This window comes from Rattus norvegicus, chromosome 14 (assembly GCF_021556685.1).
Source record: "Rattus norvegicus strain SHRSP/BbbUtx chromosome 14, alternate assembly SHRSP_T2T, whole genome shotgun sequence".
Taxonomy (NCBI): Eukaryota; Metazoa; Chordata; class Mammalia; order Rodentia; family Muridae; genus Rattus; species Rattus norvegicus.
In genome coordinates, this window is record NC_141547.1 from 20,192,034 (window position 1) to 20,211,230 (window position 19,197).

General features: G+C 35.0%; 1 protein-coding gene across 1 annotated transcript; it reads right to left on the minus strand.

The window, feature by feature from the left end:
* Positions 1–238: 238 nt before the first annotated feature.
* Positions 239–16,355, minus strand: Csn1s2b (casein alpha s2-like B). Its single transcript, NM_173106.2, is given in 11 exon segments — positions 239–486; positions 1,729–1,839; positions 3,141–3,185; positions 7,649–7,693; positions 8,464–8,592; positions 9,862–9,885; positions 11,378–11,410; positions 12,525–12,566; positions 12,646–12,669; positions 14,535–14,597; positions 16,314–16,355. Coding segments are annotated over 10 exon segments (510 nt in total). The 5' UTR covers positions 14,586–14,597; positions 16,314–16,355; the 3' UTR covers positions 239–480.
* Between the last annotated feature and the right edge of the window lie 2,842 nt (positions 16,356–19,197).

The following is a 19,197-nucleotide window of genomic DNA, read 5'->3' on the forward strand; positions in this document are numbered from 1 at the left end:
GTGTTCTCAGTGATTTCTCTCCTCTGACTGGAATTGGAAGGAATGTGAATTTGGGGATTAATGCTGTGGCCAACGGTACGCAGAAATAAGCAGTGACTGGGTAGAATAATGGTTTAAAAGATCCGTGAACCTATGGGTCTTTGGAGTTACGATTTAATTGTTCGAGGACTTTATATTACTGTCACAAACTTTCTGGGTCAACATAAGCAACAGAAAACTACAGCAAACACAGAAGCATGCACTTGATATTTTATTTTTTGAAAAGGATGTAGTTCAGTGACACAGGAGCAGAGGGGAAACCTTCCTTAGTAGTCATCAGCCCTGCAGTGATGAAACCCATGTGTAGACTTAATGCATTCAATTTAAATATACAAGATTCCTTCGGTTCCACATTTCTGTATCATTTGTACATCTGTCCCGATATGTTGGTACTGAGAAGTAATTAGGATAGAAAAGGAAGTGGAGATGTGGATTTTCCACTCAAACCTGTTAAACAAAAGACAATAATGGGTTTATGTCCCAGAAGATAATGTTCACTTGTATATAGGATACAGACATACTCATCCATCCTAGTTTTGTATAATGTTAGTATTTATAACTGACAGTAATTTCCCACAATCAAGATGATGCTTAACGATAAAATATTTAGAACTTGTTTGTGTTTATGCTTGATGGAATGCACAGAGAGACTGTTTGAAAACTATAATTAACCAAACCGTTGATCAGGAGTTAATATTCAACCTTTTTAGCCTTCTATGCAAAAATGCTGTTTTTATGCATTTATTAAATGATGCGGATTTACCTTTTGAGCAAAATTAAAAATGAGTTTTAATTATTTTATAGTTTCTTGTGCATATAAAATATTACCAGTAGTAGTTAATCAACTAATTTTTAAATTGAAGCTGAACATATATTGCTTAAAAATAAGAAAATATTCATTACAGAAGTTTCTGTCTTAAAAGATCACCTAAGTTATAGACACACTTATCAAAATAAAATAGAACCATTGAAGAATCTTAAAAGTATCTTTTTAAAAATGTCAAGCAACGACACATTTAATTGTCATATTTGTAAAATATAAATGAACAAAATCCATTTACACCCATGGAAGAAATGTTCACAAACATTCTAATTTTTCGTCATCTCCTATACAAACATCAGGTGCAGGCATTTATATAATAAAAGTAAAATATTTTTAAATGCTACAAGTATGACATAAAGACTAAATTATTGAGAAATGATGTCACTGGCCTAAGGTTAACTTCTGACCGGAAATCCCATATTGTTAATATTAAATTGCCATTTTTCTGGTTTCAGTGTCTGATTTATTTTAGAGAACGTATTTCCTTTGTGGTTTATTTTTAAAATCAATTACAAGTTAGATGTCAACTAAATGTAATTAAGCTACGTTTAGAATTTTAGGTGCTTCCTTAAAATTCAAAAACCTGTTTTCTATTTTAACCCCCATAAGAATTGCTGTTGGGATCGACAAGTAGAATGCTGCAGAGAAACATTTAAGGTAAAGACGAATCCAAGTGTAATTTTCATCTAATTGAACTAGCTTTCTTTTATGACTTACAATTTTCTGCTTTAGCCAAATTTTATTTAAATTTTATTTCAATTCCATTACTAGAAGAATTTGTGAGATATTTTTCTTTCATTTCCTTATCTTATTTTTGCCGATAATTTAACTCGGCCTTATGTTGAAAATTACCATGGCACACTCACCTGGAGGAGGGTATATGGGTAACAGCTCCACGGGTTCATAGTTTTCTGGTATTGCTGGAGAGACTTTACAAACCGTGGCCAGGTGATCTTGCTGTATTGTTTCATTTTGGTCTAAGGAAAGCACATGGAAATGTCTCACCACCTCAAAGCATATGGAAATGTCTTACCACCTCATGCATCAGAAAAGACCAGGCTGCAAGCTGAAGGAATAGGAAGCTCCTATGAATATACTCTGAATGGCACACATGGGCTCAGAGAAAGGGCTTTTTATTAAATCAAACTTAGCTCAGAGGGTACCTTCCCAGGTGATCTGGAGAATGTAGAGAACCTGTGGTCAATCCAGTGAAAGAAACAAACAGCAAAGGAAGAGAAAGAGAAACAGGTATGAGAGCAGATGATAATTTGTCGATTTACAAAGGTAAGTGCCTTAGCTCAGTTTCTTTCCCAAGGGTGGCAGAAAAACCCTCCTTCTCAGTCACTGTAAGGAGTAACTTAACTGAGAAGAGTAATACCTGTGACATAAGGTACTTTGTCTCTGGATGTTAGCTACCTTGTAGAAGTAAAGGAGTTAACAGAGAGAACTCCTAGCATTGGGAATTCAAAAAATTCATGAATAACGAACATTCTTCTTATGTTCTGTTTGGAGTCATCCACATGGACCTGGCCATAAATTATTGTAGGGATTAAAGCTTTCATTAAATCCAGTAGCATTTTCCTCTAGGATGACAAAATGTACTTGTCTATCATCTATCTATCTATCTATCTATCCATCCATCTATCTATCTATCTATCTATCTATCTATCTATCTATCTATCAGTCCATGTTTCAGTTTGTCTATTTTTATTTGTGTGTGTGTGTGTGTGTGTGTGTGTGTGTGTGTGTGTAAGTGTGTGCCTGTGTCTCACACATGCTGCAAAAGTCAGAAAACAGCTTGTGTGAGCTAGTTTCCTGTTTAACTTGAACTTTCTACGGGTTGAACTGTCAGGCTTGGGGGGAGACACTTTATCTGCTGAGCCTTCTTTCTGGCTCTTAGATTTTTATGAAGTGGGACATCAGCATGATTTTGAGAATGCTTGTTGGGTAACTGTTGCCTGGAATAGAACTGATGCCCTGAGAGCCAGCCCATCTGTAGCAGCTTTGACAAGACAGGAAGAAGAATATAGACATTGTATTCACCTTAAACTGAGTGTGGAGAGCAGAGTCCGAAGGGTAGGAGAGGATTAGGGCAGGAAAATTGACTTGAGTTTGTGTCTGGCTTGAGGTAACTAGTAAATTCAAGACTCAAGACGGCTTTGTCTCTTTCTCAAAAACAAAACGCTCTTCCAAATTAACCAACAACATGACACTCAATTTCCCCTAAAAGCGTATCCAGGAGTGAAAGTGTGTTAGGATGCTTGTATGGGAAGCTTACCACGTAGTCTTGGATGTTCTTTTTTATTTCAGACATCACGATTTTCTGTTAAGAATGAAAATAGCTGTTGAAATGCGAACGAAATGTTCTGGGAGGGTATTTAGACAATTGAATAGAAAGTACTTAATCTCACATGGAAATCTCAGTTGATTCCTTGTGGGAAAATCTGCTTCACTTGGATAATCTACTGACAATTTTGTCTGTGTCACAGTGGGAGGGAAATAGGGCTAATTGTTTAACCAATTAAAGGCTATATCCCTACTTCCAAAAGTCACATTTTACAGTAATTTATGACTTTAAATCATCAGACTATGTACTCTCAGCAAAGTAGTGAGTGGTTAATTGAAAATACATATTACTTAAAATTCCTAATATACATTCCTAGTTCTTATAATTTTAAAGTTTCAGGAAGTGAAAGACAGGGGGGAAGGGGGAGGAAGGGGGTGGGAGAGAAAGAGGTTGAAAAAGAGGGAGCAAAGCAGGTAGGTCTGCCAAGGTGCTTGGCAGAGTTTTCATGTCCTTCTTGGAAGACGACTGTTTGATCAGAGGCCTAGAGTCTCAGGTTAGCAATACAGAGAGAAACTATGCTTTCCAGGTACTGAGGAGGAAGGCTGAAGGCTTTGCCTCAGGCTTTGAGGCTCACATCCTGCTGCAACTTCTCCCAGGACACCTCCTACCTATGCTCAACCACCTGACTCATTCTGTAGCAGCATGCATTTCTTTTATGCTTCATTATTTCTTTTATGCTTGATTCACATAATTTTTTAGCTCACTCCAGAAAATAGTATCATAGAGACAGGAGAGATCTTGTGTTAATGGTAGTAAAGGAGATGGGAAATCCTGGTCTGGCTCTGATTTATTTTAAACATGCATATCTCCATGTAACCAAAATTCATCAGTGCACTCAGAAGGCAGATGGCCTATGATGGCAATGCACTTCAGTCCTGGCTGTGTGTCTGTTTGTTAAAGAGTTTTATTTACTTCTACTGATTGCTTTGAGGGACTCGGGGAAGTTAACAGTGATAGAACACTCCCCTAATATGCACGAGACCCTGGGTTTAATTTTCAGTGCGCGCACGCACACAAACACACACACAGAGAGAGAGAGAGAGAGAGAGAAAGAGAGAGAGAGTCATACACACACACATACACACACACAGAGACACACACACACAAATACCAACACACCATACACACAGACATAAATACATCCACACATCCTACATACAGACACATACCACACACAGAGACATATATACACACGCATACATATACACAAACAGACACACACACACACACATACAAACTCAGACATACACAGAGACACAGACACACAGACACAGGGACACAAAGACACCCACATGTTCTATTGGATTTTTTGTTAAAATTATCAATACCCAATTTGATTAGAATAATCATTTAATAGCAAGAGAAAGCAGTATGTCTCCATAAAGTGACTGGTTATTTGGTTTTTAAAGGTAGTACTTGTCTCTCTAGGACTAAAAGATTCCTTGTGAAATAAAAATAGTAATAATATTAAGAAAGTAAGGAAGAGGGCTACAGAATCTTTATAAGTGTGTTATCAATAGTTGTGGTATTAAAAATATTTTTCATATAACAGAGGCAACAGTGTAAAAAATTACTGAGACCAACTCCACTAAAGCTTGTAGCTTAAAAAGACTAAGTTTTTGACTTAAAAAGCAAAACAAAGGAAAAAGTTACTGATGAACTATGTCAATCTTTGGTTTTGTGAGCGAGAGCTTACATGAAATTTTTTTTACCAGAAAGACTTCAGCTCAGTTAAGATGTTCAAGATTAAGGGGTTTAGAGAAATTTCATTAATATTTTATTTTCTGTTGGAAACATGGACCAAATACAGGTTCTATAAAACTAACACACTACCCTATCAATAGTCATCTTTAGGATTTCCTTAAAAATATAAAGGAAAGAATAGGAAAATGTTTAAGAAATATTAGCTTAAATTGAAATAGGTAAGAAAACAGCATCAGTAAATTTACAGATTTAAAAGAATAAAATCTTAACTGAAAAATAATCTAATTCAGGGAATCATCTATTCAGAGAAGCCCTGGATCAAATTGCCTTATAAATACTTTTATTAAACTTATAGACTCTAACCCTCATTAGACAAGCTTCCTTTTCCAATGAGCAGAAGTTAGTTAATACAAACAGCTACAATTTGCCAAAGTGCAGAGAGTAAGCACCTGCAGAGTATTCAGCCCTTAACCAGACATCTACGTCATACCTACCCTTAAAGAGCTCAGGGAACACTGCAGAAGAGGGAGGAGAAATTTTCTAAGAGTCAGAGGCCAGGGTAGATTTCTCTAAGTGTCTTCTGGACATGACAGGAGCATTATAACACAAACTCACAGCAGCATTGGCTGCCTGTACACAGCCTGCCCAAGATCAAGCCAGGAGCATTTGAGGAGGAAATCAGGTGACCACACCCCTAGCTGGAAGAGGAAAGAGTCAGTGGTTTTTTCCCTGTGATATAGACAGTGGTGGTCACCATGTAGAGATGGCTCTACACCCATGCACAGAAGGGACACACTCATTATACTCAGTGAGTTATAACAAATAAAAAAGAAAGACATGAAATAAAAAGGATAAAATGGCCTGAGAATAGGAGAAAGGGGATCGAAAAGTATATATTATCAATATATATGTATATATATATGAAATTCTTAAAAAACAAAAACATTTTAAAAATAGAAAAGTAATATTAATATTGTAATAGAAAAGATGGGATCCATCTTCCCAACAAGAAACTAAATGGAATAAAATGTATTCAATGAAACTGATTTTTAAGGTAAATAATGCATAAGAATAATGAGAGCGATAAATGATCAAACCTCTGTTCCTAATGGTAACAATCAAATTTAATTTCACTCATTATTCCAATCCATAATATTTACTTGATTTTCATATTACACCAAAAGTAATTGATGTCACTGTTACTCCAGTCTCTCTGTTCCCAAAATTTTGGTTGTCATGATCACCATGTGAACTTAAGGAATGTAAAATGCAATATGCAGCATGTATGTCACTTGGTGGAGGAAGACATGTGCAGGACCCTCTGTGTGACACCCAGCATCATGAAATAAATCTGTTCTAATCATAATTATTAAATCTATCTCTACATACTATATATAAAATTTGTCCATGCACTCAAATCTACCTCACCCCCAGTACATACCTTCTACTGAAAAAATTGTGTTAGTTTCTGATGGTGATCCATCAAAAATGTCATTTTTCACTCCTCTGTGTTCAAAGATCCCTGATATACTCAGAGAAAGTAAATAGTTCTTGTCTTCACAAAAAGGAATGCATTTACAAAACAGTGAAATTGCCTATTGAACAGCAAACTGTCAATTGGTCTCAAACTAAGTTTACTCTGTCCTTTAGAATTTACACCGTGTCTTCCTCAGAGTTTACATTGCTATGGTGTAATCCAAAGGGTTTATTTAATCTTTAACTTTAAGTCCATCACTGAGTGAAGTCAGGACAGGAACTCCAGGAAGAGGTCAGAGGCTGAAACTGATATAGAGGCCATGGAGGGATGCTGCTTACTTGCTTGTTCCTCCTCATTGCTTGCTCATGCTGCTTTCTTATAGAACCCAGAACCACTAGCCCATGGATGGCATCACACCCGGTAGTCAATCATTTAGGAAAATGTACCACCAGGTGGCCATTGTGGTGGCATTTTGTCTGTTGACGTTCCCTCTTCCCAAATGACTCTAGTTTATATAACGTTGACATAAAACTAGGCAATGTTCATGCCAATGTGTAAGCTAGTTTTCAGACATGGTATAATAAATTCAGTGTTGAGTATAATAGAAGATGAGTATTGACCAAGATCTGTTGAACAACCAATAAATATTTAAGGGCTACTCTGTGTATATAGGACTGTCATGCTAGATTAAAGATATAAAAAAAGTTGACTTATTCTAATAGTGAATTAAGAATATGCATAGCCATGGCGGATTTTGATTGAAATTGCAAATGCATTTAGTCCCCCATTCAAATGATTCGATGTGTTATATTCTTCTGAAATCTGCCCTATTTATTATTTTTCTCTAAAAGAGTCTAATTTGATTGTGGCAAATTCTAGTTTGGGGAATAAGGGTCCTCATGAATTCCAACTTAGTGATTTGGGGTGTTTGAAGGAATAAACCATGTGTGTGCCTCCTCATTACAAAGGAGTGCATTACAAGAACAACTCTTGGGTCATTTTGCAAACAAATGATGATAGAAAGTGATGAACTAATAACAAGAAATCCTTCAAGTTTTCCCTGATGTTCGGAGTGTGAAGACAGAGTAATACAACTATTTCTCATCAGGACCTTCACATCTCTTCATACTGTTTAAATCTGAACCATCCCCTTTCACAATCCTGGGTTTGTAAAGACATCAACTGAGTGGAAAATGGGTAAGGCACACATGCATTTAAGGCACAGCTCATCAGTGAAGCAGTGAAGGACAAATATTACCTCTCTGGCACGCATGCTCAGGTCCATCGTTTTCTGGTTGTATTGCTGCAAAATAAATGACATTTATTATTCCGAATAGACATATAAGCCATGAAATAAATAAATAAAATAATTGTCTGAACTATAGTGGATATAATTTGACTTACTTGCTGGAAAATACCTTTAAAATAAAACAATATGTTTCTAGGGATTTGTAGGGATCAAGACAGGTCATTTGTTGCGAGGCACTGAAATGTCTCTGTCACTCCTGACACATGTGATCATTTGAGTGATTGCACAGTCTGTGGATCTGGATAAGAGTTTGTCATCCAGAGTGACCCACTGGACCTCTCTCCTCTTGCTTATAACATTCTACCGAAGTACTTTAATCCCTGGCATAATAGCAGTATTGATACATGCCTTTATCAGAAAGGAAATAATATTAGGACCTTTGGCAGTTATTGCTTGATATTAATACTCCTGACCATTATTATTGTAGTGAAACTATACAGTAAGTTTGTTTAAAACTAAATCCCCCCATTTTATTGAAAATAGATTTCTCTCCTTCCTATAATATATCCCAATTCCAGTTCCCTTTTCCACTCCTCCTCTGTTTCACTACCGGCCATCTTTCTAAACAATGTAGACTGTTAGAACACCATTTACTTTATGTGTTTTTTTTTTGTTGTTGTTGTTGTTTTGGGTTTTTTTGGAGCTGAGGACCGAACCCAGGGCCTTGAGCTTGCTAGGCAAGCGCTCTACCACTGAGCTAAATCCCCAACCCCACTTTATGCATTTTAATACTTTACTTCTTGATTCCCCAATAGAGAACTTACCAGAGTGCGAGTGGAGGGGAAGGCACGGTTCACAGTATAGCCCCATGGATTCTTAGCCATGTGATATTGATAAAGACCCTTGAGGGCTTGTGGTGGTTTGAACGTCTGAATGGATTGGTAGCATTTGTTCTAGAAATGAGAAATATTCACTGTTCACGTCAATGTTTCATGTTTTCTGGGTATCACAGCAGATATTGAATTAGATAATCTATGATGGCAGAAATCATCCTGCATAAAATTTACTATAACAGTATTTACATCTGTAGCTTATCGAAAATTAAAGCTATTGTCTTATTAAGAAATATTTCTAGACAAATTATATATCATGTATAATCACAATGTTATATACATAAATAGACTTTTGTGATATGTAGTTGATATATATTTTGTGATATGACATTGACATATATATAACACATAACAATATATAATTAAAATATAATATATAATATATATAGCAAAAGTTTTTATAAGAAAGGCAAGGAGGAAAGACTGAATTAGAAGGTGTGCTTCTCATTTTCATTTCTTTCAACAAAGTCCCAAGGTCTTAGAAGACAGGTAAAAAAAAAACCCTTTAATTTTTCTGACTCCAGGCACCAACACTCTTAGAAATTGCTTAATCTCCCTGATTGTGTCTGTCACCACACATATAGCAGTTTAATAACTGCATACTTGAATTAGCATTGCAGTAAATCCTAGAGACTTGTCTGGCTTGATAGATTCCTTTTAGAGGTTATGGACAAAAAGCACAATAGCCTCTTTCTTCTGGAAAATTTTCTTTTTTATTATGGATGAGAGAGAACGGATGTACAAAATAGAGACACACACACACACACACACACACACACATTTGCATCTATTCAGGTATTTGGGGCATATGCTTCTGTGAATGTGTGTAAGTAGGTTGGCATATGTATGCCACAGTGCCTATCCGTAGTGTGGAGGTCAGAGAACAGTTTTCAAGATTCTGTTCCTTCCGTCCTCCATTTAAGTCTGGAGGTTGGAACTCAGGCAATAAGGCTTGGCAGCAAGCAACTTTATCCTAGAAGCCTCATAGCTGATGCATAGACAGGTCTATATAATGTCCTTCTTGGCTAGAAATCAGAACAAAGAAACTAGATAAACTATGTTACTGCTTACATATTTGGGGAACTAATCACAGAGATGACATGAGTTGTGGAACACTCAAAAATGTAAATATGATTTTCCTGAACTTATCAGTTGCATGAGAAATGTAGTGTTTTTCTTCATCGTTTCATAAGATGCACCAAACCCCAAGCCACTACCAATTTATATGGCTTTTAGATTTCATATTGCTAAACATTATTATTTGAAATTATTTATTTTATATTTATTATAATTATTTCAAGTTATGTCACTTGAAAGAAAATTACTTACCTTTATGGGAGCTTCAACAGATTCCTTAAGAAGGAAGAATAACATTACTTACGTGGTCTCACCCTATAGTCAAACTAGTGTATTAGAGAAAACTAATTGAACAATTGGGGGTCTAAATCACTACTACTAAGCAGTTATATCATTCATTGAAAATTTCATAAATTAAGATAAATTAATTAAAACATTAATTATCAGGAACATAAAAATTAATGCCTACAGTCAATAGGCACGTGACACAGAAGATCACATAACACAAGTCTGATGATGTGCATGCTGTAAGAAAGTGCTGTGTGCACTTCTGCGATCAGATCAAATGAGCTCATCGGTACCCAGCAGGGCAATATTCCTTTTAAACTCAGAACTGTATGGCGTAGAGCTCCCTGTACCTTTGTTTCCTAGATCCCTTTCCTAATGATGTTTATCACCTTGATATTCCTACCATGTTTATCACTTTGATATTCTTGGCATATCTCCTAACTCAAACCCTCACTTACTCCCATTGTACAAAAACAACAAAAATTTAAAGTTTAAAATGCATCAGAAAACCCAGTGAGTACGGGTGCTAAGAATTGAGAGCTACATCACTGAGCCAATGTTCGATGTTCCTAAGGAAACTTCAGAAAGCAACGGCAGGCTTTTGATTTGACGCTGGTTAGATTTAAGCTGTACCTCATGTCGAGGAGGTACTTGGTCTCTACCGTGAAAGGGCACTAAACAGGAAGCACTGGATGCTGTGAGGATGGCCACCTTCAGCCCTCACCCACACAATGACGGTATGCTTCAGTTAGGGCTTCACGCAAAGTCTATTTGCAGAAAAAATCTGCTCTTTCTTTGCAAGAACCTGCTTATTGATGTTAAACTTAGATGAACCTTGAGAAAGAACAAATACTCCCTTATGGCTGAATTAGGAAAAAGCTGGAGGAAGCTGAGGAGGAAAGTGACCCTCTAGGAAGACCAGCAGTCTCAATTAACCTGGACCCCTGAGATCTCTCAGACACTGGATCACCAACCAGGCAGCATACACCAGCTGAGATGAGGCCCCCAACACATATACAGCAGAGGATTCCTGGGTCTGGGTTCTGTCAGAGAAGATGCATCTAACCCTCAAGAGACTGGAGGTCCCAGGAAGTTTAGAGGTCTGATTGGGTGGGGTGGGTGGGATGGTTGTGGTGGTGGTGGTGGTGGTGGGGTGAAGACATCCTCGTGGAAACAGGGAGTCTGGGGAGGATGTATGAGATGTGGAACAATCGGAGGATGGACCGGGAGGGGAATAAAATCTGGAGTGTAAAAACAAACAAACAAACAAACAAACAAACAAACAAACAAAATGACTCAAAGAAACAAGAACCGTTGTTTTACTTTTAAAGTGAGGAGGGGAATCTCTCTTCCTTAAAAAAATAAATTATTAATTCAAATATTAAATGTAGGGCTTTTATAAATGTCCTCAGTATGTCGTGAAGATCGTATTATTGAATGTAATAGTACAACTCAAAACTTTTAAGTAAACAAAACTCACCATTTGGGGAATGGGAATGTTCTTTACGGTTTCCTTAAATAAACAAAGAAAAACAATATGACCTTTTTTTCTATGGCGTTGATCATGACACAATTTTTTTCCTCTGTCTCTACAAGGGAAAATTACCCCTTCCATAAAGCAAGAATCAAATGGATTCTCCACACTGCAGGGGGGTTTGTTGATTGATATCTGAGAAGCAGTAGGTACACTGGATGTGAGCTTGAAGAGGAAGAAATGCTTCCTGCTCATTCATTGTATCCCGAGTCAGAGGAAGCCATTCTTAACACAAGTCGTTAGATATTCAACAGCTACTCGAGATTAATTCAGACAATGCATTCATAATTTCGTTTCAATTTATTTGACATTTGCTTTATGCTTTACTAGAAAAATTATACCACTAGGGTCATCAATATGTTTTTGGCAACAAATATATAGTGCTTACTTATGTGTATATTGATTTAAATTTAAACGAGCGAATTAAATAAATGTCATGCAGTAACCTAAAAGAAAAATCTAAGTAGGAAAAGAGAAGGGTGAGAACAATTTAAAACTGAGGATTTTAAGAATGAGGACTGTTAACTCAAGAATACTTTAGAACCTGTAGAATCTGGAATAAAATATATCAATTGATTCATGTGAGTATGTTGTGTTCCACTATATCAGAGTTTTCAAAAAAATGGTGTCCCATTCTTTATACATGATTTTGGCTTATAAACATGTTTGTCTTGATATTTAACTAATTTTTAATTTTCATTAATTTTAATTTAGTTCAAAGAAAAGCATTTCTTATTCATGTGCTTTAAATGTTGTCTTCTGGAAAGGAGACAAATGAACTTTTCTGTGTCACTTACTGAACTGAATTGTGGCAGCTTTTGGTATAATGTACCAGTAAAGCACTGGACTTTAGTAGATACTTTCTACTTTAAAAAGAGGGCTAAGTAATGGTCCACAAATACCCTTTCCTGGGGTGTGCAGGTATATCCTGGGGTATACTATTCCTTCATAGTAGGCTATGCAACTTCTGTAAACTATGGAAATATATCTTTTCACAATTACAAATAAAACACTCATCTTCTTGTTAAAATGACATAGCTTCATAGAAACATCTATTTGCCAAAATTAATACATTAAAATGATCAAGTTTTACCTGACCAGGGAAAATGACCACATCCACAGTCTGCTTAAAGTCCTACAAAATAAAATTTGATTTTATAATTTTGATAAAATGAAAGGTTAAAATATATTTAATTTACAAAGTAAAGACTTACTTCTTGAGAGTTATCCTTGGACTCCTTAGAAAGAAAGAAAAAAGTTATTTACCTCATAAATATTTGCACTCAGGGAGCCATTAGGACATTTACAATTAATATGAATCCAAATAAGCTTTCAGGGTCTTTATTCCAGCTGCTTCCACCCCATTGTGTGTGTGTCAGACCATATGCTTACTAAGTGAAACTCTTGTGCGTTCATAGTAAGGTGTCTTACCTCACCGGAGGAGTATTGCTCCATCCTCTAGAAAAACAGAAAATCCAAATACAAAGTTTACTTCTGTGGCTTATTCATAATGTGGAGATATTTTGCCATTTTGTAAAGGGACATGTCGTATTTTCTGGGAACCCTTTGTTTTCCTATTTAAAAGCAACATCAGCTTAAAGTGCGGATGGTTACTGCTGTACCAGAAACCTCTAAGCAATTTGACACATTAGGCATGCACTTAAATCTATGGGGCACAAATATATTTTACTTTCATTTTTTAAATTGGGTGAAAAACCCAAGACTTTGGAGGGAAGTGTGTTGGGGGAAGATAGGGAATGTTGTAGGGGAAATGGGAGGTAGACATGATTATATTTCGTAGTTAAGCTGTAACATTTTTAATGGTGAGACCTGATAAAATGACATACTTGCTTCTGAGTCTGACAATAGGCGTTTGTTCCTGAGAAAACCATAGTAGAACAATGAAATGGATTCCCACAAGTTGTTCTTTGACTTACACAGATACAACATGGCATGAATCACATACCCCATAAATACTCAAAGAAATAAATGTACTTTTTGGTTAAGAGAAATATTATTGGAAAGTCATCTGTCAAAGAAAGTGGACAAATTTGGAAATTACTCTTAAAACATTTTGTGTAAATTTGTGTGATCACAAAGCAGATTGAGGATCATGATGTACTTAAGAACCCCCTCAAAGATTCTCACTCACTCTTACAAATTCTCTTGATCACTTTTCTATTGCTGTAACCAAATGACATGTCATGGGAAATGCATAAAAGAAAGCAATTAATTTGGGCTTACAGTTACAAAGGGTCAGAATCCATGGTAGAACAGAGAGAGAGGCAGAAGGTACAGACAAATGCTTAAATCTTTATATACAACTAGGAGGTAGAGAGAGAAACTGGCGACAGAGTCTTTTCAAACCTCAAAGCCCACCACCAATGACAAATCTTCAATAAGATCTCATGTCCTAATCCTTCCTAAACAAACTTACGAACTTATTATTCTTCAAATTGTAATGTTTGAGAGTATGTATATAACCCAGCATCAGTCATGTGTATCATAGAACATAATATATATATATATACATATATATATATATATTATTCACTCCTATGATCTAGTATCTTTGATATGGGAAGGTACTATGCAGGTTACCAAAGGAAAAACATAAAAACCAACTCAGGCACAAAACATTCAATCTATAATCATTCTACTTTTGACATGAATATTACTGTAATATATAAATTAGAGTGGAGGGATTAGGATATTTGGAAAGTAATGTACAAGGCTCCCCCATTGCTTGTCTATTTTAACTTAGATTCTGAACCACGGTAGTCAAGAATGGCGTCTTGTGATTTGGTTTAGTTGAAATTTTCATTTTTAGCTGTGTCTTTCTTGTGATTTTCAAAACATTTTATCAGAGGAGTGAAAGCAATTTAACTGTTAAATTTAAGCAGATATAGAATAAAACTCCCTGACTTGTAAGGAGAAAGTTCATAAAGTTTATGCCCACCTTTATGTCTGGTATAAAACAGGGCCACTGCTACATTCAGTCACAGGTTCAAATGACCATGTACATGTTCCTATCTACAGGAGAGGCTCACTCTTCATCTATGTAAATGAGACTAGAATGTCTTAATTTTCTCATGGTGCTTACCTGCTTTGCAAGAGCAACAGCCAAAAGGCAAGTAAGAATGATGAACTTCATGATTAATGAGTCCTGTCAAACAGATAAGAAGTCAATATTTCTGTCTTTAATATCAAAATTGTCTTTACTGGTTGTGTACTAACTCATCTTCATCTCCTCTAGTCAAGAAAGGAGAACAGAGGTTGGCAAAAGCAGATTAATTTGGAGATCATGGATATACATGTGACAAGTTCTTCATAAAGATAGTATAGTATGACATTTTTGGCTTCTGATATAAGGTATCTTCTTCCAGCCATAATAAGTTAAGATCATTTATCAATTTATTCATATTTGCTACCATCTCTCAGGAGCTTTAATGAACCCAAAAGATAAAAGTGATATATAGTATCTATATTATATATAGTCTATTAGGACATGTTTTATTTTTAATTATGTATATGTGATTGTGACATCAGTGTGCAAGTATACTCTCAATTGCCAGTTCTGTTAGGCCAGTAGAGGGCGCTAGTATGAGCCAACTGCCAAGTGTGAGGACTCTGTGCTACAATGAAATCTAAGGAGTGCTCTCCATTTCGGAGTCATGTCTTCAGCCCTAGGACAAATCCTTAACAATTAATTTTCAATTGCAGGGAGAACAGAAACACCAGTAAACAGAGAGAACTCATGGATAAAAGAGTGCTCCCCTAAGTCGCTTTGCTAGGTTTCTAAGCCTTATCAAAGGGTCTCTAAGCCACCTCAATAAGTCTGGCTCCTTAACAGGAGGATATAATACTGTGTTAGCCATCAAGGCCCCAAGGTTAAGAAAGCCATCTAATATGGTGCCCTTCATTTCACACATCCAGATAACGACAGATCTTGCAAGATTTCTAAGATTCTTTCAATTCAATTTGTCTGTACCCCAAGACTACGTACAATGAGCTATCAAAATAAGCAGGAACAGTGCCTGCAAAATGAAATAAAGTCATTCTTATTCTTTATTTGGTGTAGGATAATAGCTTGTTGTTTATATGCTACAAAAAATTAAATTACTTTAAGGGGCATGAAGTTTTTTTTTTTAAAAAAGTAGTAACTATACCAATGACATAACTCTACATAATTAGGAAATATGTACATGAAAGAATTTTTCTGTATTAAGAAAAATACTTGCAATGTCCAAATTTATAATTATTTTTTACCACACGAAAATGCTGGTTTGCTTACTTTTCTTGAAAAAAATATGATACTTATTTCAGGAGCATTTAATTTTGAGATATAATATAATAATTATATATAATGAATATATACTATTCATTTTTTTACAAATGGTCAAATCAATTTTTGCACATATTTTATGTTCCTTGGATAGAATAAATTGGACTTGGACAAATACAAAATTGGAGTGTGAAAGAAATGTGTTCTAGTTAGCTGTGTTTTAGTATGTTGGTAACAGAAACATAGATAGATGTGATTAATAAGCAGTTGTTCCATCCAATCACAGAGGTAAGTATAAGAAACTCGTAGATAAATATTGACGTCTGGGTACCAAACATCAAATAGACCATGCCCTGGATTTCCAAAATCCTCATTTTGGTGACCTCGCCTTTTAACTAAGACGTAGGCACTCATTCTTATGTGGAATTGTCTCGTGTCTATACCAAGATCAAAAGAAGAAGAATTGTTAGATTTTGTTAGTTAAAAATATATAATCTCAAAGAACTTGAAGGTACAGTGTCTTAGTTTCTTTGTAGCTCTTTGGCATAATATCATTCTGTATCACAACAATCTTTAGTATATTGATGTAAACGTTACCTTGTTTCCTAAACTGAAGACGAGCTGTCCAGGAAATGAGAGACCTGAGATGAGTTCTCCATCCCTATTTAAACCTCACTCCTCTCTGATATGGTAATTGTGTGGTTTAAAAATAACATTCGAGAGACTTGTATTCTCAGAAGTCGCCATGATTAGAATTGCTTCCCTTTCGGTTTGAATCACTTATTCCTGGGAGTTCTCCCACTTTGGATGATTTAGAACATGATAACATGACATAAGGATGGCACGACTATGACATCAATAATATGCTTACCTGTGCTCTGTGCTTTGGCAGCTCACGCTTGCCTTGTACTGGCTGCATCATCCAATGGGTAGGTTTCCCCTGTAGGTGTTTTGATGTCTCTATTTCAAAATGTCCATAGACATTTATATTCTTTATAAACCCTAAATTGTATATTCTGAAATATAAGTTAAGTCTAAAATGTTTGCCTCATTTTTGTTACTTCCATATTGTTAACATTTATTTAACATAAATAAATTTAAACAATAAATTTAAACTGTTAAAATATTATTTCTGAGAACTATTACAACTCAATAGTTGACTTTTGCCTGGATGATGAAAATTTAACTGTCTGGATAAAATGTTAACTTCCATGCATCTGTAATTATTGGCAAATGTATCATCTTAGAAACCTAAGGTTTTTGGTTAGTTGAAGAGTTAATATTTAAGCTCCAGCATTTTAACAATGCTGGTAATTCTGTAAAGAAATTTGTATATCATTTACAATAAACAAAAGTGCATTTTAACAATAAGAAAATCACCAATAGGTTTTAGACCCTCTTATCTGTTGTTATGCTTGTAAAACCCATGTCTCCAACTCTTTCTGAAACAGAGTTAAGAGTTAATGATGTAGAGCTAAAATATATTTTGTGGATTTTACACTATCTAGGATGTTTATCTTCTAAAGTTACACAAAAAACTTCCTAGTAATTTTCCCTTTTGGTCTTGGAATACATAGGAATATATACAATGTTTCCAGAGCATATAAAAAAACACTATGCTTCCTCCTTTTCAGAAGACTGAATTCTACACCACGGTATTTCATATGTCCAAGAACACTAGGTTCAGATTTGAAGCGGTTAATGAAAAAATACTCCAGATACTTGAAAACAGAGATTCAAATTCTTCACATTTTTAAACACAAATTTTGCTCTCCTTGACTAATTTGAAAATGTGATAAAACTTATGTATTCTTTGATTGGATACTTTTTTATTGCTCAATAAATGCCAGTAATTATTCTAATCATCTTGAGTAAAACATGATTTTAAAAGCTTGTCGCTAATATAGTAATGGAATGAAAACACTACCAGTTATAAAAGGCTTAGAGAAGATAAATTTATTACCACATAAGTAATCAGGACAAGGAAAAGAATTGTTAGCATATGGGAAGGCTAGTGTTATTTCAGTGGGTGTGTATAGACCCATGTGCATGCTTTAACATTTAATATATTACAGAGATGATGATTAAAGTTCATTGAGAAAGTTATAAACAAAAATATTCTCACGAAATGCAAGAGAAACTTGTATACTAATTATTGAGCTAGAAACAGTTGTGTTGGTTACATTAGGAAGATTAATATTTGATTATTGAAAATGAACCCAGTGGACATACTTGGAAATATTCATTAAGTTCCAAGTCTGAGTGGAAGTAGTCTTTGGAAGGAAAACACCAGAGTGAATTAATATGTATTGTAGAGAATGAATTGTATTATGAATATCTAATGCATAATGTTGTAATTTGTTATTACATTATTCTATAAGAGTAATATTAAATTTAAGTTTGATATATTCTGAAGCCTGTGAATACAACCTAAGTTTGAAAATCTAAAAGGTTGTTCTGCTTAACTTCTGTCCTTGTAAGATCTAGAGGATCAGTATTTTGATGAATGTTCAGTTCAAAGACAAGAAAATTCAAGACAAATAAATATGTATTTTTGTATGTTATAGGATTATATATTTCTTGTCTAAGGGAATACTTATAAAGTAATATTTTCTAATGATATTTCTGTTAAAATAAAAAACAAATATTTAAAATTAGAGTGTCAGTAGTTTGTATAAACGTACCATAGAAAAGTTATCACTTAATAAAGGGAAAGCAAAAATATTAATTTTACTACATGTTTGAGAATATAATTGCTGACTTTGTGTCACATTCAGCATTCAACACAGTGTATATACATATATGATCATCAAGTAATTATTTGACTTGCTGTTTTTTATTTAAAGTTGTTCAAAGCTGATCATGAACAGTAATTTGAATGAGGATCTATCCAATGGTCTAGGAATAATAGTAAATTAAATTAAGTGTTTGCTTTGCATTTATTGTTCATATTTCTGTCCTTTTGCTTTTCTTATGTTTTACTTTCTTTTCATTACTACTATAAGAAAACAAAACAGGGCTTTAGTAAATACATGTGATTTTTATCTCAGAGAACAATATACACTGATATTAGCCTTTGCCACTAATCGCACATGACTTTTCCAAGAAGAGATTTAGAGAACATAAGGGAGAAAGGCCTGCTGATTTCAACAGAAGCATAAAGTAGATTAGGGAAGTGATATGCTGGGTGTGTTGGATCTGGACTGGACTCAGGAAACATTAGCTCATTCTACTACTTTTTCCATTCAGAGCACTGTGATCACTTATCACTTCAGTTCTTTATTAAGCAATCCTTTTAGAACTTGATTAAGGGTCAAATATTTCTGAGTATGAATAGATTTTTGTGTATGCATGTGTATGTGTGTGTGTTTAATTAAGACGAAAATATGTCTGGTTAACTTCAGGATACTTTTAAAGATAGTTTGAAGAAATTACTCAAGTGGAAGAGATATAATTTGATAACCAATATAAAAGGTATAAA